We start from the raw sequence: 23,714 nt of genomic DNA on the forward strand, positions 1-23,714 counted from the left end.
TCACGCCAGTCGTAGAATAAACCCAAGGATGTCGCTAAAAAAAGTTCCCAATAGACTTCCTGGAAGAATTTTCGGAGCAATTCCTGAGAGAAACTGGACATAAAAAATGACTGATTTTCAAAAGAAATCTAACAAACACACTCCAGGTGAAGTGTGTTTGTAAGATTTCTTAGGAAAATCCCTAACCTTTTTTTGCCAAAACTGTGGAATAAACCTTTGAGTTTGACCAAGATATCCGTAGCGATAAACGCGCTGCTATTCAGCAAAACCAAGCTGAGGGTCGTGGGTTCGAATTCCGCCAAGGATCATTTCGGGTTGGAGATTTTCTCGACTTTTCAAGTATCATCGTACCTGCCATACCGGCAAAGAAAGCTCTCAATAACTGTGGAAGTGTTCAAAAATCACTGCGCTGAGAATCAGGCTTTGTCCCAGAAGAAGCTTTTGGGAAGAACTTCTGTATATTTTTTTTAAATATGAAATCAGTGGATGTAATAATGGAGAAATCTTCAAAGAAAATCCTGGGTCTTTGGTAAACATTTTCAGAGTAACCTTTGTGAAAGTTACTGAAAGTGATTGTTTTGAAACTCCTGGAGCAGATTGCTAAGTATCTTTCGAGTTGACCCTCGGAGAATTAATGGGGAATCTCTAGAGGAACTTCTGGAGGGATTAGTGGATGAGTCCCTGAAAGTAATCCCTACAGAATCAGTGGATTAAATGCTAAATGCTTCTAAAGTATTCTCCGCAGCATTTAGAATTTTGCTAAGAAAAAAGTGAATTTAGGAGACCATTTTGGTTAAAAAGTATCTAAAAATCTTCCACTATAAGCTTAAACTTTTTATAGACTTGCATTGAAACAGTAATCAAATCTTTATATAGAATTTTGCTGTTAAGCCCTGATAGAGCAATGTGCTTGAATACCGTCGGCCTTCGGATTGTCTTAGATAATTGACACCCCAATCTGTATACATTCGTTTGATTATATTAGCTAAACGCGTGCTATCTGCTTCAAATTGGGCTGTACACATATTGAAAAGCCAGTCTTACATTAATAGATATAGATCTATATGACAATGCATGTTACATCTAGTACATCTCTTCTCAATTGCACAAAGAGTAAAAATTAGGTCGAACAAAACAGACAAAAAGGTCCATAAAGGTTATATATACACAACCGCCGGTCTACGGTGTCAAGTAGGGGACCTACCTCAATGCAGTACTCCGACATTCCGGGACGTAGTCACGTCTCGTCCCTTACAGCTCGAATCAGGAATCGCTGAGGATGTCCTTCAGTATCGAGCTGGAACTGCGCGGCGCCTGGAAGGTCGTCGTCGACTGCTTCAGGAACTCCCCGAGTACAATCGGTTTCACCGGAACCGGTGCAGGTGCAGATGCAGTCGCGGCCTGCGCCGTCGCCGACGCCGGATTCTGATTTTGATCTACGGTTGGAGCTTGCTGTGGGGTTGGCGTGGCGGTCCGGGAGGCCGTCGTCGGTGCGGACTGCTGCGAGTGACTTGGATGGGCCATTATGTTCAGGAGGCCTCCACCGGCGGTTCCCGGCGGTCGGGGTGCCGATTCCTTTTCCAGGAACTTGACGAACGCCTCCGTCAGGCTTTCCTTGTTGTAGTTGGCTGGGGAAGGGGAAGAAGTGAGATGGAGGTTAGATTCTTGAACCTTCGAGAGATCGAGAGAGCACAAGTTACGTTTGTAGATCTGAAGACCGGTACTCAAAAGAGGTTTTGGATAACATTCAATAATCGTTGAACTCAAAACTTGATACAACCTAACTATATAAGTCAGTATGGATACAACCCTTCGGAAGATCATTTGATGACCTATTCTCCAAGTAGTTTTTGGGTAACCATAAACAGTCGTTGAACTCAATCCTTGTTATAGTATAATTGAACATACCTCCCGGAGTAGACGGAGCACTTCCACTGCCCAAAATGCTGTTGAACCAACCGCCGCCGGTCCGGTTCAGTCCGACCTTGATGCACTCAGCCTGGTCCATGGTGAGCACGGCCGAGATGAGCTTCAGAATCTGGTGCTTGTCGTTCTGATTGGGGGCCACGACGTACCCAATGACCAGATTTTTGACCAACGACTTCTCGACCTTGTCCGCCTGACTAGCTTCGGTGGCCTGGAGACGACCCTCGAGGGTTTCGTACTTTTCGTTGCTCTTCGCCACTGGGGATTAAAATGGAAGAATTGGGAATATTTGTGAAATTTTTACCTAGAAGATTTTTCATATGCTTTGGAGAAGATCATTTGGTTCAGTGTATAAGTAGGTTTTCAAGTAATCTTACGGGATTCCATTAGGCTTCAAAAAACGCATGCTCACATTCTCGAAGAAGTCCTTCACAACGCAACGCATAAATCCAATCTTCCTAGAACACGATCTTCATTCTTCACTGATTTTTTTTGTTCCGATCGCAGCATGCACTGACCGCGGAGAGAGCATAACATAAGTACTGGTAAGTTAATCAAAGGAACCCGATTCGTTGGTGATTCGAATATCGACACCAGTACCTGATGTAATACTCAGTCCGAACAGGGCCAGGATTAGGGTTCCACGGGAAGGGCACTTAACAACTCAACACTTTTCATGCTTCATTCGAATTTTCAAACAGCCTGCTTGGCAAATGGCAGCCGATGCGTCTTATGATTATGTACATTCAAATGAGCAATAGTAGATGGACAACAACTCACATCGAAAACAACGAAATACATTCACATTGCTATGCACAGAAAAAAAACTAAAATCATGTAAGAAGGAAAAAAAATAACACAAACACATCGAAGAAAACTAAAAAAAAAGAGGCACAACGATGACTACGGCATGACCCGGGGAAACCCCAATCTGTAACGTGGGTATAGCGAACACGTTTTCGAGACAAGGCCGGGATTCACCAGGAAAATCAACCCACTGTTACAATTTGAGATTACCTCGGGGAATGTCATGCGAACTCTGCTTATATTTTGACTCTAAGGTTTTGTTCAAATTATATCTTATTAGCTCTAACACACACAGAAAATAGGCACACAAGCGCTAGCTTCGATCGATACTTACGCACTTTTCGGTCACTTTGGCAAACACATCGTAGCAGGCTTGAGCGGAAATACGCGTGAACAATAGTCCGAGAGCAGTAGGCGAAGCGAGGCGTGGCGTTTCATGGTTTGCTGGATGACTGTTTTTATCGCCAAGTAGGCTATGCGATTTTAGGGAATCAGTATTGTGGAACTGTTCAACTATGCTGAAAAGCAGTCTCTGTCTATTTTAAGGACGTAAAGTCAGAAAGAATAAGAAGAAAATAAAGCGCAAATTTCGCTCGTTACATGCATTAAATGATGTATCGCTGTTGGAAACAGCAATAAGTCTAAACAATTCAGCTAGAAGCTTCTCAAGCTACAGCTAAAAACATCTCAAGCTTCAGTTAGAAGCTTCTCAAGCTCCAGCTAGAAGCTTCTCAAGCTTCAGCTGGAAGCTTCTCAAGATTGAGATGGAATCTTATCAAGCTTCTGCTGGAAGTTGCTCAAGATTTTCAAGTTGAAAGCTTTTCAAGCTTCTGCTGAAAGCTTTTCAAGCTTCTGCTGAAAGCTTTTCAAGCTTCTGTTGGAAGTTTTTCAAGCTTCTGTTGGATGCTTTTCAAGCTTCTGTTGGAAGCTTTTCAAGCTTCTGTTGGAAGCTTTTCAAGCTTCTGCTCGAAGCTTTTCAAGCTTCTGTTGGAAGCTTTTCAAGCTTCTGTTGGAAGCTTTTCAAGCTTCTGTTGGAAGCATCTCAAGCTTCTGTTGGAAGCTTCTCAAGCTTCTGTTGGAAGCTTCTCAAGCTTCTGTTGGAAGCTTCTCAAGCTTTTGCTCGCAGCTCCCAAGCTTCTGCTCGAAGCTTCCAAGCTTCTGCTCGAAGCTTCCAAGCTTCTGCTCGAAGCTTCCAAGCTTCTGCTCGAAGCTTCCAAGCTTCTGCTCGAAGCTTCCAAGCTTCTGCTCGAAGTTTCTCAAGCTTCTGCTCGAAGCTTCTAAGCTTCTGCTCGAAGCATCTCAAGCTTCTGTTGGAAGCCTTTCAAGCTTCTGTTGGAAGCTTTTCAAGCTTCTGTTGGAAGCTTTTCAAGCTTCTGTTGGAAGCTTTTCAAGCTTCTGTTGGAAGTTTTTCAAGCTTCTGTTGGATGCTTTTCAAGCTTCTGTTGGAAGCTTTTCAAGCTTCTGTTGGAAGCTTTTCAAGCTTCTGCTCGAAGCTTTTCAAGCTTCTGTTGGAAGCTTTTCAAGCTTCTGTTGGAAGCATCTCAAGCTTCTGTTGGAAGCTTCTCAAGCTTCTGTTGGAAGCTTCTCAAGCTTTTGCTCGCAGCTCCCAAGCTTCTGCTCGAAGCTTCCAAGCTTCTGCTCGAAGCTTCCAAGCTTCTGCTCGAAGCTTCCAAGCTTCTGCTCGAAGCTTCCAAGCTTCTGCTCGAAGCTTCCAAGCTTCTGCTCGAAGTTTCTCAAGCTTCTGCTCGAAGCTTCTAAGCTTCTGCTCGAAGCATCTCAAGCTTCTGTTGGAAGCCTTTCAAGCTTCTGTTGGAAGCTTTTCAAGCTTCTGTTGGAAGCTTTTCAAGCTTCTGTTGGAAGCTTTTCAAGCTTCTGTTGGAAGCTTTTCAAGCTTCTGTTGGAAGCTTTTCAAGCTTCTGTTGGAAGCTTTTCAAGCTTCTGTTGGAAGCATCTCAAGCTTCTGTTGGAAGCTTTTCAAGCTTCTGTTGGAAGCATCTCAAGCTTCTGTTGGAAGCTTCTCAAGCTTCTGTTGGAAGCTTTTCAAGCTTCTGTTGGAAGCTTTTCAAGCTTCTGTTGGAAGCTTTTCAAGCTTCTGTTGGAAGCTTTTCAAGCTTCTGTTGGAAGCTTTTCAAGCTTCTGTTGGAAGCTTTTCAAGCTTCTGTTGGAAGCTTTTCAAGCTTCTGTTGGAAGCTTTTCAAGCTTCTGCTCGAAGCTTCCAAGCTTCTGCTCGAAGTTTCCAAGCTTCTGCTCGAAGTTTTTAAGCTTCTACTCGAAGCTGCCAAGCTTCTGCTCGAAGCTGCCAAGCTTCTGCTCGAAGCTGCCAAGCTTCTGCTCGAAGCTGCCAAGCTTCTGCTCGAAGCTGCCAAGCTTCTGCTCGAAGCTGCCAAGCTTCTGCTCGAAGCTGCCAAGCTTCTGCTTGAAGCTTCCAAGCTTCTGCTCGAAGCTGCCAAGCTTCTGCTTGAAGCTTCCAAGCTTCTGCTTGAAGCTTCCAAGCTTCTGCTCGAAGCTTCCAAGCTTCTGCTCGAAGCTTCCAAGATTCTACTCGAAGTTTTCAAGCTCCTGCTCGAAGTTTTTAAGCTTCTACTCGAAGTTTTCATGCTTCAGCTCGAAGCTTCTCATGCTTCTGCTCGAAGTTTCTCAAGCTTCTGCTCGAAGCTGCCAAGCTTCTGCTCGAAGCTTCCAAGCTTCTGCTCGAAGCTTCCAAGCTTCTGCTCGAAGCTTCCAAGCTTCTGCTCGAAGCTTCCAAGCTTCTGCTCGAAGCTTCCAAGCTTCTGCTCGAAGTTTTCAAGCTCCTGCTCGAAGTTTTTAAGCTTCTACTCGAAGCTTCTCATGCTTCAGCTCGAAGCTTCTCATGATTCTGCTCGAAGTTTCTCAAGCTTCTGCTCGAAGCTTCTCAAGCTTCAGCTCGAAGTTTCTCAAGCTTCAGCAAGAATCTCCTCAAGCTTCTACTAGAAGCTTCTTAAGCTACTGATAGAAGCTTGCAAGCTTCTGATAGAAGATTTTAAGCTTCTGTTAGAAGATTTTAAGCTTCTGCTAGAAGCTTCTCAAGCTTCTGCTGGAAGCTTCTTAAGCTTCTGTTGGAAGCTTCTCAAGCTTCTACTGGAAGCTTCTCAAACTTCTGCTGGATTCTTCTCAAGCTTCTGCTCGAAGCTTCTCAAGCTTCTGCTAGTAGCCTCTCAAGCTTCTGCTGAAAGATTCTCAAGCTTCTGCTCGAAGCTTCTCAAGCTTCTGCGCGAAGCTTCTCAACCTTCTGCTCGAAACTTCTGCTAGAAGCTTCTTAAGCTTTTGCAAGAAGCTACTCAAGCTTCTGTTAAAAGCTTCTGCTAGAAGCATTGCAAGCTTCAGCTGGAAAATTCTCAAACTTTTGCTGGAAGCTTTTTAAGCTTGTGCTGAAAGATTCTAAAGCTACTGCTAGAATTTTCCAAGCTCCTGTTAGAAGCTTCCAAGCTTCTGCTAGAAGCTTCTCAAGCTTCTGCTAGAAGCTTCTCAAGCTTCTGCTAGAAGCTTCTCAAGCTTCTGCTAGAAGCTTCTCAAGCTTCTGCTAGAAGCTTCTCAAGCTTCTGCTAGAAGCTTCTCAAGCTTCTGCTAGAAGCTTCTCAAGCTTTTGCTAGAAGCTTCTCAAGCTTTTGCTAGAAGCTTCTCAAGCTTCTGCTCGAAGCTTCCCAAGCTTCTGCTCGAAGCTTCTCAAGCTTCTGCTCGAAGCTTCTCAAGCTTCTCCTCGAAGCTTCCCAAGCTTCTGCTAGAAGCTTCTCAAGCTTCTGCTCGAAGCTTCTCAAGCTTCTGCTCGAAGCTTCTCAAGCTTCTGCTCGAAGCTTCTCAAGCTTCTGCTCGAAGCTTCTCAAGCTTCTGCTAGAAGCTTCTGGTAGAAGCTTCTCAAGCTTCTGCTAGAAGCTTCTCAAGCTTCTGCTAGAAGCTTCTCAAGCTTCTGCTAGAAGCTTCTCAAGCTTCTGCTAGAAGCTTCTCAAGCTTCTGCTAGAAGCTTCTCAAGCTTCTGCTAGAAGCTTCTCAAGCTTCTGCTAGAAGCTTCTCAAGCTTCTGCTAGAAGCTTCTCAAGCTTCTGCTCGAAGCTTCTTAAGCTTCTGCTAGACGCTTCCAAGCTTCTGCTAGAAGTTTCTCAAGCTTCTGATAGAAACTTAACTTCTCAAGCTTCTTTTTTTTTTTTTTTAAATTTCTTTATTAGTATCATTCCAAACATTACATTCATTTCTTATATCTAGGTGTTCTGTGTTATTAGACAACACTATCATCCTAATTTGGTAAAACAAATTTAAGATTTTATTAACATTTTGTTAACAACATATAACATTTCATTTGCCGTAGCAGTTCAGATTTTTTACAGGTGAGTTGATTTCACCTGCTTATAAGAGAAAAAAAAAACGCTTTAAATATACTTAACCTAACTTAACCTAAACATATAACGCATTAATCGTGACAATAGAAGATTGTAACGATTTTTGCCTGAAATTATTTATTATTTTATTTGACATTTGTTCCAATGTTTCAACATTGGATATTCTATGTAACTCATTGGTACTATACCAGGGAGGAAGCCTCAGAATCATTTTCAAAATTTTATTTTGAATTCTCTGCAGAGCTTTCTTCCTGGTATTACAACAGCTAGTCCATATTGGTACAGCATACAACATGGCTGGCCTGAAAATTTGTTTGAATATCAAAAGCTTGTTCTTAAGACAAAGTTTTGATTTTCTACTAATAAGGGGATAAAGACATTTTACATATTTATTACATTTGGCTTGAATGCCCTCAATGTGATTTTTGAAAGTTAAATTCTTATCAAGCATGAGCCCTAGATACTTAACTTCATCTGACCAATTTATTGGAATCCCTCTCATCGTGACAACATGTCTACTTGAAGGTTTCAAATAAAGAGCTTTTGGTTTATGTGGGAATATTATTAGTTGAGTTTTGGAAGCATTAGGAGAAATCTTCCATTTTTGCAAGTATGAAGAAAAAATATCCAAACTTTTTTGCAATCGACTACAGATGACACGCAGGCTTCGACCTTTGGCGGAGAGGCCTGTGTCATCCGCAAACAAAGATTTTTGACATCCCTGAGGTAACTCAGGTAAGTCAGATGTGAAAATATTGTATAATATTGGTCCCAAAATGCTGCCTTGGGGAACACCAGCTCTTACAGGAAGTCTTTCAGATCTGGAGTTCTGATAATTAACCTGAAGTGTACGATTTGACAGATAACTTTGAATTATTCTAACAATGTATGTTGGAAAATTAAAGTTTTTCAATTTTACAATCAAACCTTCATGCCAAACACTGTCGAATGCTTTTTCTATGTCTAGAAGAGCAAGACCAGTAGAGTAGCCTTCAGATTTGTTGGAACGGATCAAATTTGTTACACGTAAAAGTTGATGAGTGGTCGAATGTCCATGGCGGAATCCGAACTGTTCATTGGCAAAAATTGAATTTTCGTTGATGTGGGCCATCATTCTGTTCAAAATAACCTTTTCAAAAAGTTTACTGATGGAGGAAAGCAAACTGATTGGACGATAGCTAGAAGCTTCTGCAGGATTTTTGTCTGGTTTTAAAATTGGAACAACCTTAGCATTTTTCCATTTGTCAGGAAAATATGCTAATTGAAAACATTTGTTAAATATATCAACTAGAAATGATAAGCTACTTTCTGGAAGTTTCTTGATGAGGATGTAGAAAATTCCATCATCGCCAGGAGCTTTCATATTTTTGAATTTTTTAATAATAGTTCTCACTTCATCCAAATCAGTCTCCCAGGCATTTTCGAAAACGTTCTCTTGATTGAGAATATTTTCGAACTCCTGAGTAACTTCATTTTCAATTGGACTAGTAAGTCCTAAATTAAAATTGTGCGCACTTTCAAACTGCATAGCAAGTTTTTGAGCTTTTTCGCAATTAGTTAGTAATAATTTGTTTTCCTCTTTCAATGCCGGTATAGGCTTCTGAGGTTTTTTCAAGATTTTAGATAATTTCCAAAAGGGCTTAGAGCCAGGGTCCAATTGAAAAATTTTATTTTCAAAATTTTTGTTTCTTAATTGAGCAAAACGCTTTTTGATTTCTTTCTGCAAATTCTGCCATATAATTTTCATAGCAGGATCGCGAGTGCGTTGAAATTGCCTTCTCCTCACGTTTTTAAGACGGATCAAGAGTTTAAGATCATCGTCTATAATCACGGATTCAAATTTTACTTCACATTTTGGAATTGCAATGCTTCTGGCTTCAACAATGGAATTTGTTAAAGTTTCAAGAGCATTGTCAATATCAAGTTTAGTTTCTAAAGAAATGTTAACATCAAGATTAGAGTCAACATACGTTTCATATATATTCCAGTCGGCTCGTAAATAATTGAAAGTGGAGCTGATAGGATTTAGAATCGCTTCTTGGGATATTTGAAATGTAACAGGGACATGATCAGAATCAAAATCAGCATGAGTAACTAATTGGCTACAAAGATGACTAGAGTCGGTTAAGACCAAATCAATCGTAGATGGATTTCTAGAAGAGGAAAAACATGTAGGGCTATCAGGGTATTGAATTGAGAAATATCCTAAAGAGCACTCATCAAATAAAATTCTGCCGTTGGAATTACTTTGAGAATTATTCCATGACCGATGTTTGGCATTAAAGTCACCAATGACAAAAAATTTTGACTTATTGCGAGTTAATTTTCGCAAGTCAGTTTGAAGCCAATCAACTTGCTGTCCAGAGCATTGAAAAGGCAAATAGGCAGCTATGAAAGTATATTTACCAAACTGTGTTTCAACAGAAACACCTAAAGTTTCAAAAACTTTAGTTTCAAATAATGAAAACAGTTGATGTTTTATACGCCTATGAATGATGCTTGCAACTCCCCCACATGCCCCATCAAGTCGATCATTACGATAAACAAAAAAGTTAGGATCTCTTTTGAGTTTAGATCCAGGTTTTAAATACGTTTCGTTAATAACTGCTATATGCACGTTATTAACCGTAAGAAAATTAAACAGCTCGTCCTCTTTACCATTCAGAGAACGAGCATTCCAATTTAAAATATTTAAATTATTATTTGGATCCATTAGAAAAACGTAATCCAATAACAATTTGATTTGTAAATTTTACACCTACTTGGACTGCTTCAGTCATAGTGGTGGCTTTGAACATTGCATCAATCATTAGATTCAATTGTTCAGTTAGAAAATTAAAATCAGAGGCTGACATGTCATGTGATTTCCCATTAGAATTTCCGGTAGACGAAGAAGCGGAATTACCTGTGGCGGTAGGGTTTTTTCCATTTGATTTGAAACAAGTAGATTGGGTACCCATGGATCGAACAGGGGAGGAGTTCAAATTTCCTGCTACGATATCGGCAAAGGATTTACCGTGGGTAGATACATTCGAAATAGAAAGATTCGAACGGCTACCCGACGGATTAAAATTAGTTTGTGAATGAGCATGATTATGATCTTCCTGATGGGTATGATTCATGATCAAGCGATCGTTAACTGAAAAATGAGCATTGTTCGATACTCTACCAGGCAAATTCCGGAAACGACCGTTATCGTAACGGATATTATCTTTCATCTGCCTGGCACGAGCCTCAATGACCTTTTTGCGTGAAGGACAATTCCAAAAATTGGACTTATGGTTAGCCCCGCAATTACTTGGTATCTTTGGTGGTATCTTCCTTCACTGGACAGACGTCCTTAGCGTGAGAAGAACCTCCGCAAATCATGCATTTAGCATCCATGCGACAATTTTTTGTACCATGACCCCACTTTTGGCACCGACGGCACTGAGTGGGGTTCTGGTAATTTCCTCCAGGTTTCTGGAAGTGTTCCCATGTCACACGGACATCGAACATAAGTTTAGCTTTTTCTAAAGCTTTGATATTATTTAGTTCTTTTTTGTTAAAGTGAACTAAATAATATTCTTGAGAAAGCCCTTTCCGAACAATGCCAGATTGGGTTCTCTTTTTCATAATGATTACTTGGACTGGGGAAAATCCAAGTAAATCATTTATTTCATTTTTGATCTCTTCAGGTGACTTATAGTCACTTGAGAGACCTTTCAAGACAACTTTGAACAAACGTTCAGTTTTGTCGTCATAAGTAAAAAATTTGTGCTTCTTCTCTTCAAGATGTCTGAGAAAAAGTTCACGATCTTTAAGAGTTTCCGGCAAAACGCGACAGTCTCCTTTCTTTGCGATTTGGAAGGAAACCTTGATTCTCCTAATGGAGTTCAAGATCTCCTGCCTAAATCCCGCAAATTCGGAACAACTGACCACGATAGGCGGCACTCTTTGCTTCCTCACTTGAATCAAAGAGCCTGGGCTAGAGGCTGCTTCGATTTGGTGTTCGGAAAATTTGTCTAGAGCATCGAACTGATTGCTCATTTCGATACAATTATTCATTTCACCCTTGGAAGAAACTTCGCATTCCGGGGAAGCGTCCTTTCTTCCATTCTTGCCATGTGTAGTGACAGTTTTTAAACCCACTTTTTTGGAAGGAAGTAGTGAATTCAGAGATTCACCCTTCCTTTTGTTAGTTGTTGATACCAGGGACGAAAAAAATCATGCTCACTATACTCAATTCACTGACATTTATGCCACCATCAAAGTAACCGCACCACCACCAATATGATTGCACCAATGAAGATGGCACAAAAGTAGATGAAAAAACAAACAACGATGCCCGTACGTCGCTGGTGTTTTTGAATATCAGTAGCAGAAGAGTGTCAGTTTTAGAAAATTGATTATCATTGAGGTTCATACTAATTAAAAAATATGCTGCTTTACGGGTAATGAACGATCCGATGCACGGAATCGATGATGTTGACGCGTCTTTACTGTGCTTTGTGCAAAAATTACAACTTCCCGAAGCGGAATGTAAAAAAGTTAAGCTGTCCAGAATGAATATCATTTTTTGCTTCCGATGATCATAAAGCGGTTGAGTATCAGCAGGGTAAAAGGAAACTGACAATCTTACGGCAAGCGCTTTGCCAATCTTTGTTGTGTTGTCAAGGCGAGGATAAAAACAAATAAAAATCAACGAAGATTCTGCCCAGCAAGTATCAATGTAGGCGAGGGTAGATTGAGTATTTTCGTCCCTGGTTGATACCATGTTTAGTTAATAAACGAAAGAAGACGTGACCTTCGAGAGGTTTTTTCCCGAGACGGTGTCCAAGAAGGATTACCACCGCTAGCTTTCGCCAACGGGTCCAACGAAAAATCGAAGGCACGGGTCCAAACAAGGATCGTAAAGGGATCAATAGTAGAAAAAATAGTACTGAAAAGTACTGTTTTAGTAGCACTGAAAAGTACCGTTTTTAATTTTAGCACTGAAAAGTACTGTTTATGTAGCACTGAAAAGTACTGATTTATTGCTTTAGGTAGTTTTTAAGAAAACTTCCAAGAGCAGAGAGAATTCGTGTACGCACAGCACGAAGGTACGATGCGCACTGATTCTCAAGCTTCTAATAGAAGCTTCTTAAGCTTCTGATAGAAACTTCTCAAGTTTCTTCTAGAAGCTTCTTAAGCTTCTGCTAGACGCTTCCAAGCTTCTGCTAGAAGTTTCTCAAGCTTCTGATAGAAACTTAACTTCTCAAGCTTCTAATAGAAGCTTCTTAAGCTATCTGCTAGAAGCTTCTCAAGCTTCTGCTCGAAGCTTCTTAAGCTTCTGCTAGACGCTTCCAAGCTTCTGCTAGAAGTTTCTCAAGCTTCTGATAGAAACTTAACTTCTCAAGCTTCTAATAGAAGCTTCTTAAGCTTCTGATAGAAACTTCTCAAGTTTCTTCTAGAAGCTTCTTAAGCTTCTGATAGAAGCTTCTCAAGCTTCTGATAGAAGCTTCTCAAGCTTCTGATAGAAGCTTCTCAAGCTTCTGATAGAAACTTCTCAAGCTTCTAATAGAAGCTTCTTAAGCTTCTGATAGAAACTTCTCAAGCATCTGCTAGAAGTTTCTCAAGCTTCTGATAGAAAATAAACTTCTCAAGCTTCTAATAGAAGCTTCTTAAGCTTCTGATAGAAACTTCTCAAGCATCTGATAGATGTTTCTCAAGCTTCCAATGAAAATTTCTCAAGCTTCTGATAGAAGCTTCTCAAGCTTCAGAGATAAGCTTCAGTTAATGCTTCTCGAGCTTCAGATGGAAGCTTCTCATGATTCTGCTCGAAGCTCTCGAAATTCTATCTAGCTTTTGCCTTTTGCTGGAAGTACTTCCAAGCTTCGGCTGGAAAGTCTTCCAAGACCTTTGAGGCTTCTCCAAAATTCCGAAACAAATTTTAAATTTACGGCAGCGGCATTCAGATATTGAATGAAATGTGGTATAAATATAGCCTAAACAACACACCACCAATAAGGTTGCCCTAATGGTGACCGTCGCTAAAGATATACCAATTGCGTGAATCCGTTCAGGCACGAGCTGTTTTAGTTAGTTTTAGTTCTGCGCCTACTCCTCATTTCAGTCACGTCCGCAATCACGTTTGCATCGCTCCAAATAGCCTACTTTAATCTACTGCTCTCGATCTCCACCAAATGACCGATGTTCTATTCCAATCACGTACGCCCTTGCGCGTATTGCCGAGTACATACAAGGCCACTGAACGGGATTTTCTAGTGATACTATTCTAGTACTACACACGTATTAAAAATCAACGGATGCGTTACGAGACTGTACAATTAACGGTGAAATACAACGGACTGAATTAGATTTTTCCAAAAAAACACTGATCGAAAACTACTTCGTAATCTCAATAGGAAAATTCTCATAATGAAATTAAAGTAAACTATGGCGTATCAAGATATGAAAGAGGAGGAATTGCTGACACCGCGATGGCTTTCAACTTGATGAATTACAAATTAGTCGGCTAAAAATGGATCGAACGTGCACCTAATGAAGTGTATGAAGGTAAACGTCAAACAATCAGTGCAAACAGTGCAATATATGTGTACAAGTATAAGTAGTTACGCGCGATTCAATGGATCCGATTGCTGGTCGTCGCGTCGCGAAAGAGCAAGAAGCAAAAGGGTGACTAGAATGCCTAATTCGTTCGATTCGTCATTGATTCTGGTGAATTCCTTATTGCTTTAAAAAAAAGTCTCCAACTCTATATCGGTCGGAATGAGTCACTTTCTACTGGATGCCTTCCACGCATGTTGGATTTTTGACACATTCCAATTCGGGTACTAGAAATAACCGATCATGGCTGTCTGCGATTGCGAGTCGCAGCAACCGTTGCGCCGAAAATGCCAGGTTTAAGGTTAAACTCGTTTACATAAACTCCACCAACCGTTCCATCTACCCAACCAAATGACCCAAAGCGGTGCGTCGTCGTGTGTCTTCAATTATTTTCGGGTAAACAAAAGGTGCGTAAAAGTGCGAGGACAAATAAAATGTGCGTAGCGTGCATTGGTGTGCGTAGGTGTGAATTTCAAATGCCCCCCGACATTGTGCTTTGGAAACCTTCGACGATCGACGTCGTCACCTCCTCCTGCCCGCCTACTGCCATCTACCGTCGTGCGATGAAAATGACCAACTGATAATGTGCGCGCGAATTGCCAAGCCTACTATGATGAATTCCAAAATAACACCTTCCAAATTTTCGTTTTTTTTATTGCGTGATGCGTCACTTGTTTTTTAGTCGGTTCAAAAAGCACTTTCAATCGATTTTGTTTTTCACTGGCATAACTCTACACTCTCAAACACAGAAAAAAAACTCACAAACAAAATCATAAGAAAACAAAAACGGATATTAATGGTGAACAATTTTGACCATCTCGACTAAAAAGTGGATATCAGTTGGAATTCCGGGAAGCGTATAACGGTGGGGTAAGCCCAGAATTACCAGCTGATATTGACCTTTCAGTCGAACCTTTTTTTTGCTTTGAACTCTCCAGGTGATCCCAGGTTGCGATGCGATGCGTGGGTGGGTGGTTGGATGTGCGTATGTTTTTTGCTAGGGGTGAAAGTGCGATTTTGGTTATTAGAAAATGGCGACTCAATTCTCATGACGTCCTGCGATCGCTCCGGCGAACGTTACCGCTGTTAATTGATTTTTGCGCGATGATGATTGTGATGGTTAGTGGTGCCGGCCATTGAGGGACCCCTCACGTACTTCGGTTATCTTCAAACAGCCGTTATCGCGAGCGACTTGGCACTTCCTTAATTTGAGTGATTGTCTAAATAGGTAATCAGATTTTCTGTGTTTTATAATGCCAAGTGATACTGGAGGAACGATAACGCTATATAAAGTAACTGATAAATGCGAGCTCTCTATTAGATTGATTGGTTCGGGAAGTGCGATTAGTATCAAGGAACTACATGCCCATTACAGAAAATACCTAATTAGGTTAAGATTAGAGAAGTAAAACACGCCTCATGCATTGCTAACGAACTACTAGGAACAATACTTACATTCTTCCTTGAGCGAAGCGACGGTAACTTGGGCGATCTCCAGCTGGTCGGAAATGCGAGCTGCTGCCAGTAGGCCATTCTTGGCATCGGCTAGTTGTTGCTGCAGCTGGCGGATCTCCGCCCGAAGGTTCGCTTCCCGGGTTTGGGCCTGTTCCAGCTCCCGGCGGATGGTGGCCGTGGCCAGTTCGATGTCCCGATCGCGATCTGTTTGAAGGGGAAAGAAGAATGGAAGCGTTGGTTAATATGAATGATGGGAATCGTAGTAGGCGTTTCGAAATTATGTTTGATAGAATTATAGTAGGCTTTGTCGTGATCGATTGGGTCTGCTTTGCTTGTCATTGTTTCAATGAAGCAATCTTGGTTCTATCGGCTTCATGTGTCAGACGAGCAGCAACACGATTCTACAAATCGAGTTCACTAATTCTGTATCACATTTCAGAACGACTAGTCAAATACTGGATGCCCTCTAAGGATTTCTTGAGGAAGCCCCCCAAGAATTGTTTCAGGAAGCCCTCCAGGGATTTCTCCAGAAAGGGATTACTTAAGGACACCCTTCAGGGATTGCTTCAGGAAGCCCTACAGAGATTGCTTCAGGAATGTCTCCAGAGATGACTGCAGGAAGCCTTCCATGGATGGCTTCAGGAAGCCCTCCAGGAATTTCTCCAGAAAGTCATTCAGGGATTGCTTCAGGACACCCTTCAGGGATTGCTTAAGGAAGCCCTCCAAGGATTGCATCAGGAAGCTCCCCAGTGATTGCTTCAGGAAGCCCTACAGAGATTGCTTCAGGAAAACTTTCAAGGATTGCTTCACGAAGCCTTTCAGGGGTTGCTTCAGGAAACCCTCCAGGGATTGCTTCAGGAAGCCCTTAAGGAATGGTTTCAGGAAGCCCTCCAGGGATGGCTTCAGGAAGCTTTCCAGGGATTGCTTCAAAAAGCCCTCTAGAGATTGTTTCAGAAAGCCCTCCAGAGATTGCTTCAGGAAACCCTCCAGGAATGGCTTCAGGAAGCCGAATGTAGCACCGTTCAAGACGACCGACTGCAGGAGAAGTCGGAGTTGTCGGAAGTTAAGAGGAAGGTCAACGAACTCTATGAATTCGTCAAGACCAAAAACAATGTCCACTTCAGGATCAAGCAGCTGATGACGAGCATCAAGTCCACCGTTACAGCCGCAGAACCCGGACCGAAGGGATTGCGGATTAGAGCGGAGAAAGCCGAAAAGGCATTGATTTCGGTGAATACAAAGCCGTTTCACAGGAGACGCCTAGAAGCAATCCGATCGAAGGATACACCAAGAGAACAGGAAGATCCTAAAAAGCAGTGAAGCGACAATGAGTGCGTCAGCGAGCAGAATAACGGCAGTGAATGGCGCACCGTGAAAAGCCAGAAGGAGAAGAATGCGGCACATAAGGAGAAGAATAGAAAGAGAAAGAAACCGAAGAAGAAAAAAAAGCGACGGTCACCTCGTGAGTGGTTCAAGGGCGATGCTCTTGTCATTGAGGCAAGTAACAGGACAACCTACGCGGCGATTCTCAGGAGAGTGAGAAAGATTCCAGAGCTGAAAAAGCTGGGTGAAAACGTGGTGAGAACCAGGCGTACCCAGAAAGGTGATATGCTCTTTGAGCTCAAAAAAGATCCGTCGATCAAGAGTTCGGCTTGTCGGGAGCTCGTCGCGAAGTTGCTGGGCAACGAGACAAGTGTGAGAGCCTTATCCCAGGAGGCAGTGATCGAATGTAGAGAACTGGGCGAGATCACAACAGAAGACGACGTGAGGGGTGCACTGTTGTCTCAATGCAACCATCCATCCGGCTGAGGAGAGCGTACGGGGGTATGCAAATAGCGACGATCCGAATACCAGTCACAGCAGCCAAAAAACTCGTCGAGGCTGGTAAGATCAAGGAGGGATGATCGGTCTGCCCGCTGAAACTGATCTTCCGGGAGACAAATTCGGTGGAGAGATGATTCAGATGCATGGTTTTCGGCCACCGGGCATCAAACGCAAGAGGATACAGTTTGCTGGACGCTTTAGCGAAGCTCGACGTAAGGCTGTGCAACGACGGTCTCGCTAGCACATTTCACAAAGACGGTAGGGTGACCTTTTACAGCCCGTCGATGATCACCAATATGAACTGAAGAGTTAGTGAAGAATACGCCACAGTTACCATCAAGCGATCCACTACTGCGTTGGCCAGAGAAGTTGTGCAGTATGACAGAGGAGGAATGGAGAACGTAGGTGGAAGAAGAAGCATTTCGACAAGGATCTTTTCGTCGAAGCACTCCGAGCGGTAAGCGACGCTCCAAACATGAATGCAGGAGAGCTGACAGCTGACGCGTGTGACGCAACTATGCCGAGAAAATTGGAGCCAAGGAATCAGCGGCGTCCTGCGTACTGGTGGAACGACAGATTCAGCACCCTCCGTGCAGCCTGCTTGAGAGCCAGAAGACGCGTGCAGAGAGCTAGATCGGAAACCAGCATGGAAGAGCGTAAGGTGACCTACCGGCTGGCCAGAGCCGCGTTCTAACCAAATGGTTTTCCTAGCGTAGCGCTAAGGGCAGCAATCCTGGCGTTTCCAGACATATTCAGGACAGCGTTGCAGAAGTGTCCAGCGGAAGGCTGCTTTCCAGACAGATGGAAGGTGCAGAAGCTGGTGTTGCTGCCAAAACCGGAAAAAACGTTAGGAGATCCTGCTTCATATAGTCCAATATGCGTGCTGGATACTCTTGGTAAACTACTGGAGAAGGTCATCCTCGGCAGGCTGACGATCTACACGGAAGGCGAGAACGGATTGTCGAAAAGGCAGCTTGGATTCCGTAAAAGACTTCGACGGTGGATGCTATTCGGGCAGTCATCACGTGCGCAGAGGAAGCGTCCATGCAGAAGAGGAGAGGCATTCGATACTGCGCAGTGGTAACAATAGACGTCAAGAACGCGTTGAATAGTGCCAGTTGGGAGGCTATCGCTGCAGTCCTACACAGAATGCGTGTTCCCGAATATCTGTGTATGCAAAGTTACTTTCTGAACCAGGTACTGGTTTACGACACAAACCAGGGACGGATGTCTATTGAAGTAACGGCAGGAGTTCCACAGGGATCCATACTTGGTCCAACACTATGGAATATGATGTATGATGGAGTGCTAACCTTACAATTGTCGAATGGAGTCGAGATCGTCGGGTTCGCAGATGACGTCGTTCTTGCGATAACTAGCGAGATGGAGATGCTGACGGCGGAATCGCTAGACACCATTGAACCGTGGATGACTGAACTCAAGCTGCAGTTGGCTCATCACAAAACGGAGGTGGTGCTGATCAGCAACTGCAAGGCGGTTCAGCGGTTCGAGATCAACGTAGGAGGACACGCAATCTCATCTAAGCGTTCTCTAAGCTACCTTGAAATAATGGTCGACGACAGGCTAAACTTCAACAGCCACGTAGACTATGACTGCGAAAGCAGCTAACACTGTAGCTAGGATCATGCCCAACATTGGACGACCAAGAAGCAGTACGAGGCGTCTTCTGGTGACCGTATCATCGTCTAACTGAGGTACGGAGGTAGGTTGCGGCTCATGGCTATACGGGTAGCGAGTGCCTACCGCACTATATCGTCGGAGGCAGTGTGCGTTATCGCCGGAATGATCCCCATCTGCATCACTCTGGTTGAGGACATCGCATGCTACCACTATACAATGAAGGTGAGGAATACCATCAGAATGGATACAATGGCGAGGTGGCAGCAAGAGTGGAATAAGAGGAGAAAGCAAGTTGGACCCACAGGCTCATTTCTTGTCGGTGTGGACGACGAGAAAACATGGAGAAGTTAACATCTTCCTGACCCAGTTTTTGTCAGGCCGTAGATGCTTCCGGAAATATCTGCACAGATTCGGACACGCAGATTCTCTGTCCGGCCTGTCCAAATATCGAGGAGACATCGGACCATGTTATATTCGACTGCCTAAGAAACCGCATTCTGCTTGTGGTTATTGACTGCCGAGGCTACAGGATCAGGCTTCTCCAAAAGGTCCAACGTAGTACGTACCTGTCGTACGATAGACGATTCTGTCGGAGACACCGACTGTGATGTGTTTCGGTTTGGCGCTGAACGGTACACGGAAAGGAATGTCTGCAAGTGCTCTAGTGAGCTACAGAGTCTTCCCCCTTACTGAGCTTCTTCAGACCACGCTTGAGGGAGTCGACGAATCGCTCCGTTTGGCTGTTGGACTGTGGGTAGTGTAGTGTCCGGAGGGAGGAACCGGTACATGCAAAGCTAATGCCTCGATCAGCCGAATTGCAGCAGGAGCAAGCCCAGCACAACTTCATCACTCAAAACACTTTACGAGACTGACGGGTCATTCGTCTCTTCTCGTTAGCTTAGTTTTTCCTTGTTACTGAAACTATATGCCCTTTTGCTTAATTTATATCTTCTCTGATACCCCTCTCAATCCCTACATTCTCCTCCTGATCTTCTCTTATAATACACGGATTATCCGGAGTATCGATTTTTTTCACTCCGGATAATCGAATCACTATGAGAAAAATTACAATCTGTGATAAAAGAACTTAAATATTATCTTTTTTTTCGCTGTTTAATTTATATGATGCAGTGGCTTAGCTAGAATTATTTCTAGAAACATTAGGGGTCTTGAGAAGAAAAATATTTTTTGACCAGCATACACAAAAAACCTTTTTCAAACCTCACTTCTCTTACCTACGTCTAAAAGTGCAAAACCACTCATATTGTATATTGCAATACCAAACTATATCAATTGTATGCATAAAATCTGAAAAATAAAAATATTAAAAAACAAATTCCGGATAATCGAGTCTAAAATTCCGGATAATCGAATCCCGGATATTCGAGTCGCCGGATAATCGAGTCTCCGGATAATCGAGTGTGACCTGTAAAAAGATCTTTCATTATGTATCATCATTCCTCACTAATCATTCCATATTTCTCACTCATAACTCCTCACGCATCATACATCACTCTTCACTCCTCATGCCTCGTTCCTTGTTTCTCACTCATCATCATTTATTATTCCTCACTTCTAATTCCTCACTCCTCATTTCTTGCTCCTCACTCCTTATTCCTCATTTCTCACTCCTCGTTTCGCATTCCTTATTACGCCTCATTCCTCACTTTTCACTGTTCAATCCTCACTTCTCATTACTCATCTCTCGCTACTCATTTCTTATTCCTAACTCCTCATTCTTCAATCCTCATTCATCATTCCTTAATCCTCATTCATCATATCTCACTTCTCACTCCTCATTCCGCATTCCTAATTCCTTACTTCTCATTCCTTATTTCTCACTTTTCACTCCTCACCCTTTCCTCATTACTACTTCTCTTTGCTCATTCTTCAGTCTTTACTGCTCACTCCTTAGGGATCGTTCAAATATTACGTAACGCAACAGGGGGAGGGAGGGAGTCTAGCATAGTGTTACGGTCCATACAAAAATTTAAAATTGTCCATACAAAAGCTGTTACGTGGGGGAGGGAGGGGGTCTAAAATTAGCAAATTTTGCGTTACGTAATATTTGAATGAACCCTTACTCCTCATTCATCATTCCTCATTTTTTACTCCTAATTCCTTACTCCTCAATTCTGGTTCCTTATTCTTCTTTCCTCATTCCTCGTTTCTCATTTCTCACTTCTCACTTTTAACTCCTCACTTCTTATGACTTACTGCTCATTTTTCATTCCTTGGTCCTGACTTTTCATTCCCAACTCCTCATTCTGCATTCCTTATGCCTTACTTCTCATTCTTCACTACTCTTTTCTTATTCCTCATTTCTCACTCCTCATTCCTCACTTCTCACTCCTCATTCCTCGTTCCTCATTCCTAAATTCTTGTTCGTCATTCCTCACTCCTCGCTCTTTACTTCTTATTCCTCATTCCTCATCCTCACTCTTCACTTCTAATTCCTCATTCCTCACTCCTTATTCCTCACTTCTCACTCTTCAATCCTCACTCCTCATTTCACATTCCTTACTTCTTATTTCACATTCCTTGCTTCTCACTCGTCATTTCTCATATTCTACTCTACACTCACTCCTTGTTCCTCATTCATCATAATCATCATTCCTCATTCTTTACTCCTCATTCCTTGTTTCTTACTTTTCACTCCTCATTCCTCATCTTCTAGTGCTCACTCGTCTTTGCTCATTTCTCACATCTCACTCTTTACTCCTCGTTCATAATTCATCACTTCTCACTCCTTATTCCTCATTCTTTACTCCTCATTCCTAATTTATAATTCTACACTCCTCACTCCTCGTATCTCACTCCTCACACTTCATTCCTCACTACTAAATCCTGACTCCTCATTCCTCATTCTTCACTTCTCACTCCTTATTCCTCATTCCTGACTAATCCCTCCTCATTCCCCTGTATTTTTTTCTCATTTCTCACTCCTCATATCACAATCCTTACTTTTCACTCCTTATTTCTCATTCTTTACCCTTATTCCTCATTCCTCATTTCTCAATCCTTATTCCTTACTCCCCATTTCTCATTCCTCACTTTTCACTCCTCATTCCTCATCTTCTAGTGCTCACTCGTCTTTGCTAATTTCTCACATCTCACTCTTTACTCCTCGTTCATCATTCATCACTTCTCACTCCTCATTCCTCATTTTTTACTCCTCATTCCTCACTCCTCATTCCTAATTTCTTCATCGTCACCCCTCACTCTTCACACTTCATTCCTCACTCCTCATTCCTCATTCTTCACTTCTCACTTCTTATTCCTCAATCCTGACTAATCACTCCTCATTCCTCTGTATTTACTTCTCATTTCTCACTCCTCATATCACAATCCTTACTGATCACTCTTTATTCCTCATTCTTTACCCTTATTCCTCATTCCTCACTTCTAAATCCTGATTCATTACTCCCCATTTCTCATTCCTCACTTCTCATTCTTCATTTCGTACTCCCCATTCCTCATCTTCTAGTGCTCACTCGTCTGCTCATTTCTCACATCTCACTCTTTACATCTCGTTCATCATTCATCACTTCTCACTCCTCATGCCTCATTATTTACTCCTTATTCCTCACTCCTCATTCCTAATTTCTTATTCGTCACTCCTCACTCCTCGTACCTCACTCCTCACACTTCATTCCTCACTCCTAATTCGTCACTCCTCATTCCTCATTCTTCACTTACCACTCCTTATTCCTCATTCCTGACTAATCACTCCTCATTCCTCTGTATTTACTTCTCATTTTCACTCTTCATATCACAATCCTTACTTATCATTCCTTATTCCTCATTCCTCACTTCTCAATCCTTATTCCTCACTCCCCATTTCTCATTCCTTCCTTTTCACTCCTCATTCTTCACTTCTCATTCTTCATTTCGTACTCCCCATTTATCACTCCTTACTTCTCATTCCTTATTCATCATTCCTCACTTGTCACTGCCTCATACCTCGTTCCTCATATCTCAATACTCATTCCTCACTCCTCATTTCACATTCATCACACCTCATTTCTCACTCCTTATTCCTTACTCCTAATTCCTTACACCTCATTCCTCATTCTTTACCCTCTCGGGGGAATTGACTTACCCTCTCAGGGGAATTGCTTTACCCTCTCGGGGGGATAACTTTACCCTCTCGGGGGAATTGACTTACCCTCTCAGGGGAATTACTTTACCCTCTCGGGGGAATTAATTTATCCTCTCGGGGGAATTGCTTTACCCTCTCGGGGGAATTGATTTACCCTCTCGGGGGAATTGACTTACCCTCTCGGGGGAATTGATTTATCCTCTCAGGGAAGTTCATGCACTGCCTTGATGTATTTCACCTAGAGGGTCTTGTTTCCCGGACTCGAAAAAATCCCGGGATTCGGGATTTTATTTTTAAAAATCCCGGGATTTCCCGGGATCCCGGGACAAATGCTTCCAAAACGACTATAGAACGAGCAGAGCGCGTTTTGAAGCTTTGTTTAGTTTTTTAAAGCAGTTTCACAATACCCGAACCTGTTTTCGAAGGTTAAGTTGATATATTGCAATTTCATAGATAACTTTCCGTTCTACGGTTGAACAGAAAGCTACCGCAGCTGTCAAATTGCTAATTTTCAAAAAGCATCATTGACCGGCAACGATGAACCTTGGAAACCACGCTAATGACTGTTGTTTTCTGCTGTTCTCCAAAGCTTTGGAGACTTTGATTTCTGACTTTGATGACTTTGACTTTGATCAAAGCAGACTTTGATTAGATGGTTTCGTTCAATGATACAATGATTTTCAAGCCTGCGGTAGAACTCTGACAGATGCGGTAAAACTTGACGGCTACCGCAGAACGGACATTTTTCAAAATAACCGCAATATAAAAGACAAAAACAATGCTGTCTTAGATTTCATTCATCAATATTTCACCTATCTGCAGTTGAACTCAACGGACATTTATTATAGTTAATTTGAAACGAAAATCAATTGTGATGCATAAGGTATAGTATAGGTGATACCAATCACTCTGAAATTTTATCATATTTTTTAAAATCTACTCTCATTATGCCACTTATTTACATTGTTGTGTCAAATGGAATCTTCATGATTTGAAATTGGCATGACAAACACAGGCATG

General features: G+C 42.3%; 1 protein-coding gene across 2 annotated transcripts in view; it reads right to left on the minus strand.

The window, feature by feature from the left end:
• Positions 1-963: 963 nt before the first annotated feature.
• LOC5576139 (thyroid receptor-interacting protein 11) overlaps positions 964-23,714 on the minus strand; it is a 218,849-nt gene continuing 196,098 nt past the window's right edge. For both annotated transcript variants that reach the window (XM_021838431.1, XM_021838432.1), the window contains 3 exons: positions 15,128-15,331; positions 1,909-2,184; positions 964-1,628 (listed from right to left, as the gene is read on the minus strand). In XM_021838431.1, the coding sequence (XP_021694123.1) occupies positions 1,264-1,628; positions 1,909-2,184; positions 15,128-15,331 (845 nt within the window). In that variant the 3' untranslated portion in view covers positions 964-1,263. The remainder of the gene's footprint in view (positions 1,629-1,908; positions 2,185-15,127; positions 15,332-23,714) is intronic.

This window comes from Aedes aegypti, chromosome 1 (assembly GCF_002204515.2).
Source record: "Aedes aegypti strain LVP_AGWG chromosome 1, AaegL5.0 Primary Assembly, whole genome shotgun sequence".
NCBI classification, from domain to species: domain Eukaryota; kingdom Metazoa; phylum Arthropoda; class Insecta; order Diptera; family Culicidae; genus Aedes; species Aedes aegypti.